We start from the raw sequence: 4067 nt of genomic DNA on the forward strand, positions 1-4067 counted from the left end.
AAAACCGACTTACCTATATCGGCCAGGCTCAGCTGTGAGGGCCGCAGCAATGGTTGGAGTTCAGAAAAGCAGCCTCGGGGGACTCTGCCACAGTACATTCTAACCCATGGCACATGGCAGAAGAACTCCTGTCCACGTGCTCAGGGCAGCAAGAAAAAACCCCTGACCCATGCATACCACGTGTGTGGGCAGTAGGGACAGAAAGAGATGCTTAACAAACACAGCACAAATGTGAAACATGGACAGACAGCACAGTAACACAGACTAGGGTCCTATTCAGAATTTCAGATGGCTAGCCCCATGGAGATCAACTTGGTCCACAACCAAGTTTCCCCTACAAATTGGCGACCTGCCTGGGTCTCCTTACAGATGGAGCAGGCAACTTTCTCCTACCAAGTCCCTCTCTTACAGACTGTGGAAGCTGTCGCCTGAACCTCTGCCCTAAACAATTCTTGTAGGCCTACTTACAGATGTCGCTAGTGACCCTAATATAGGACCTTTACATTTACAAAATGAACAGAAACAGCAGACCTGAAAATACAAAACTGACACAGCACCAAAAAGCATGCAGGCAGGGTGTGGATTGCAACAGATCACATAACACAGATAACAAACCTGCTCAACTGCCCAGTCAGTCATATAACCTGTTCCAACCCTGCAGGCTTTATAGAAACCGTAAAGAAACAAAGACAGAACAAAAGAAAGTTACCTAGTGTGGCACCACATGACTCAACGAAAGGGGGTGTCGTGGTGGATCCTGAATTGAAAACCAATGATAAAAACACACAGAGACAATAGACAGAAAAGAACAGACGCCAACCCAATCCACCCACCCACGTCGCTTATAAGGCAATGGCACCAGGCAGAAGGGCGGCAGAACCAGGCGGCTACAATTGCCGCTAACTGAGGAGGGTCCAAGAGTCCTTGGCCTCCGTACCTCCTGGGTATCCTCAGGGCAGAAGTCTGTGATCCTCCGGGCACATCTGCTGGTCACAATAGAGGTGGAATCCAGGGATGGGGTGGTTAATATGGAGACAGACACAAACAGCAAAAACAGAAGGACAGACACAACCGACAGGACAAACCTCGTGGCAGACCAAATTACAGACACAGACATGGCACCAAACCAAAATTACAGAGCAGGAGGGAAGAGGAGTCGGGGGTGGGGGCAGTTGCCCCTCAGAGAAGCAACACTTTGTATCCTACCCTTCCCCAGACACTTCGGACTTTTGTCCAGGGCGGGACCAAGAGGCCCAGAGCATGTCTGCTTTCCCTATGGTCCAAACCAGACAACCCTCAGACTTTTGTCCAGGGTGGGACTCAGAGTCTCAGGACACGTCTGTCTCCCCCTGAGATCCAAATTACCAAATACAAGTCCTGTGCAGGCACAGATCAAATTCAAGTTTGATTTGGCACCAAACCAACAAAACAGCAAGAGACATAACAAGCAAACGTGGACATAACATTGAACATATAAGTTGCGAGCTTGATTGATCTTACCTCCGAGATCGAATCCACTCAGGTGACAGGTGGTCGCAAATCCCGGACGAGCCCCCAAATGAAAGACCCCCGGAAGCTTGGGCCTCCAAGATCTCAGCCCAGGACCTCGGTCATCCCAATCACCAGGTGGAGTCGAAAGCTTGATGCAAACTGCACGAGGCTTTATTGCTGTTTAACGAGCTAACCCATGTTAGCTCGGGTCTTTCATACACCCACCATGGTGGATGGCTAGAAAAGACGCTTCGAAGCGTCTGCATAGATATCTTATAGGGAAGCATAAGGGGAGTGTCTAGGGGTACACATAGGCTCAGGATTGGTGTGCCTCCAGGCTTGGAGGGCTTGCCCTGTGTTGATTGGTCAACTGGTTGTTATGGCCCATAGGCCCTCCCAGGGTGGTTGCTATGCTCTGTGTGTCATTGCTGTGCACTTGTCCATAAAGCACACCCAGAGCCGTAAAGCATAGCACCACCAGCTAACTTCTGATTGGTTCCTTGCCATGAGGCAGGTATCTGACCTCCTAGTGACTAAGACAAGGTCAGACAAGCACATGTTTGGCGGTTATGGCTGCCGAAATGGGGAGCTGGTCCCTTCAGTAGGAAACCCGGGAACATGAGATCCTGGCATCACATGGGAATTTGGTTCCATTGTAAAATCTTCATAAACTGGAGAAGCTGGAAATAAGAACAGAAATAGATCAGAGAAGCCCACAGTCCCTAGCTCCTCCACTCATAGCTCCCTATCATTTGTTACAGTCTTAGTAGACAGCATCCTGCTCAGGTCTGTTCTGTGGGGGCGAACAATACACAAAGTCACAGCAGTAGGAACAGTACCCTGGGGTCTCATCAACACTGTTCTTCTCTTTGCCCCACACTTTGTCCTCATCTGATTTTCAGTGTTCACATCTACAAGGTAAACCTCCAAATACATCCTGAATTTTTGATGGACTTTCTACCCATCAATCTGCCAATAGGGTGAATTTCACACTCCAAATATGCATAAATCTCCAGAGTGTTACCAAGCCTATTACTCTTTTAGCTCCCTCTTGCCCACATCAAGACAACCCCCACAACCTACCTTTTGTTCATTTCCATTTATATTTGTGTTTTTGTGTGTCTGCCTCATGTGTGTGGAGGCCCATAGAATAGAAAATGTTTTTAGATTCCCTGGACTCAGATCAACAGACATTTGTGGCATTCCCAATTAAAGTGCTAGGAAACAAATTAAAAGCTTCAAGATCAAGGCTGTTGCGGGGCGTGGGTGGCAGGCACGGGCAGTTCCGGGAGCGAGGTGTCAGCGAAAGTGGCGCAGCCATGGCGGCAGGGGAGAGCATGGCTCAGCGGATGGTCTGGGTGGACCTGGAGATGACAGGATTGGACATTGAGAAGGATCAGATTATCGAGATGGCCTGTCTGATAACTGACTCTGATCTTAACATTTTGGCTGAAGGTCCCAACCTGATTATCAAACAGCCGGATGAGTTGCTGGACAGCATGTCAGATTGGTGCAAGGGGCATCATGGGAAGTCTGGTCTTACCAAGGCAGTGAAGGAGAGTACAACTACATTGCAGCAGGCAGAGTACGAATTTCTGTCCTTTGTACGACTGCAGACTCCTCCGGGGCTCTGTCCACTTGCAGGGAATTCAGTTCATGCAGATAAGAAGTTTCTTGACAAATACACGCCCCAGTTCATGAAACATCTTCATTATAGGATAATTGATGTGAGCACTGTTAAAGAGCTGTGCAGACGCTGGTATCCAGAGGATTATGAATTTGCACCGAAGAAGGCTGCTTCTCACAGGGTACTCGATGATATTAGCGAAAGCATCAAAGAGCTTCAGTTTTACCGAAATAACATCTTCAAGAAAAAGACAGGCGAAAAGAAGAGGAAAATTATAGAAAATGGGGAAAATGAGAAGACTGTGAGTTGATGCCAGTTCTCAAGCCGTACAGCCACCTAGTTCTCCAGAAGCCACTTTAGTGTCTCTTTCCTGCTGATAACTCGGCAGAACACCTTTTCTAAAGACAAAAAAATTTTTTTTTCCAGTTAACTTTCCATCTCCAGACTCCTCAAGCAGACAAGACATCACTGTTTGTTTCTTCTAACCTGCTGTTTCCGTTATGACACAGCAACTCTTCTGTAAGCTTCAGGCCACGCCTACCCCCTCAGTCCATATCTGCTCTTGCTTATAGGCCATTCCTTTTGTTTGAAAATAAATAATAAATAAAGCTAGTTCTATTGAAATGCAAAAAAAGCTTCAAGATCAAGTATCCTGCTACGATAAATCTTTCCACCAAAAGCCACCCGAGCCCCACCCCATGTGTGTACTTTACGCCAGCCACCTGCCCGAGTTAGGGCCCAAATTAATGCACAGAGAGACTTGTATTAGGTTCAAAGCTGCTTGGCCAATGACTAGGATTCTCATCTGCTAGCTTGACCCGTCCAGCAGGCCAGGTAATTTAGTGGGTCACGAGGAGGTATCACCTAGGAGTCAATGGGGGCGAGAGGGAGAGAAGACCAAGCGCATAAAGAAAGACAGAGTCGGTCTGAGTCGAGTCAAGGTCTCGTT

The 4067-nt window shown here is 47.8% G+C and overlaps 1 protein-coding gene across 2 annotated transcripts; it reads left to right on the forward strand.

Annotated features, from left to right (window-relative positions):
- The first annotated feature begins 2739 nt into the window (after positions 1–2739).
- LOC100773485 (oligoribonuclease, mitochondrial) lies at positions 2740–3746 on the forward strand. 2 transcript variants are annotated; one of them, XM_035445633.1, is made up of 2 exons: positions 2740–3419; positions 3545–3746. In XM_035445633.1, exons 1-2 carry the CDS (start codon positions 2811–2813, stop codon positions 3620–3622), a joined length of 687 nt encoding a protein of 228 aa, XP_035301524.1. In that variant the 5' UTR covers positions 2740–2810; the 3' UTR covers positions 3623–3746. The 2 variants fall into 2 exon arrangements, with proteins under 2 accessions (XP_035301524.1, XP_027272382.2); XM_027416581.2 differs by lacking the exon at positions 3545–3746 and having other exon boundaries at positions 2740–3523.
- Positions 3747–4067: the final 321 nt, after the last annotated feature.

This window comes from Cricetulus griseus, chromosome 5 (assembly GCF_003668045.3).
Source record: "Cricetulus griseus strain 17A/GY chromosome 5, alternate assembly CriGri-PICRH-1.0, whole genome shotgun sequence".
Lineage (NCBI taxonomy): Eukaryota > Metazoa > Chordata > Mammalia > Rodentia > Cricetidae > Cricetulus > Cricetulus griseus.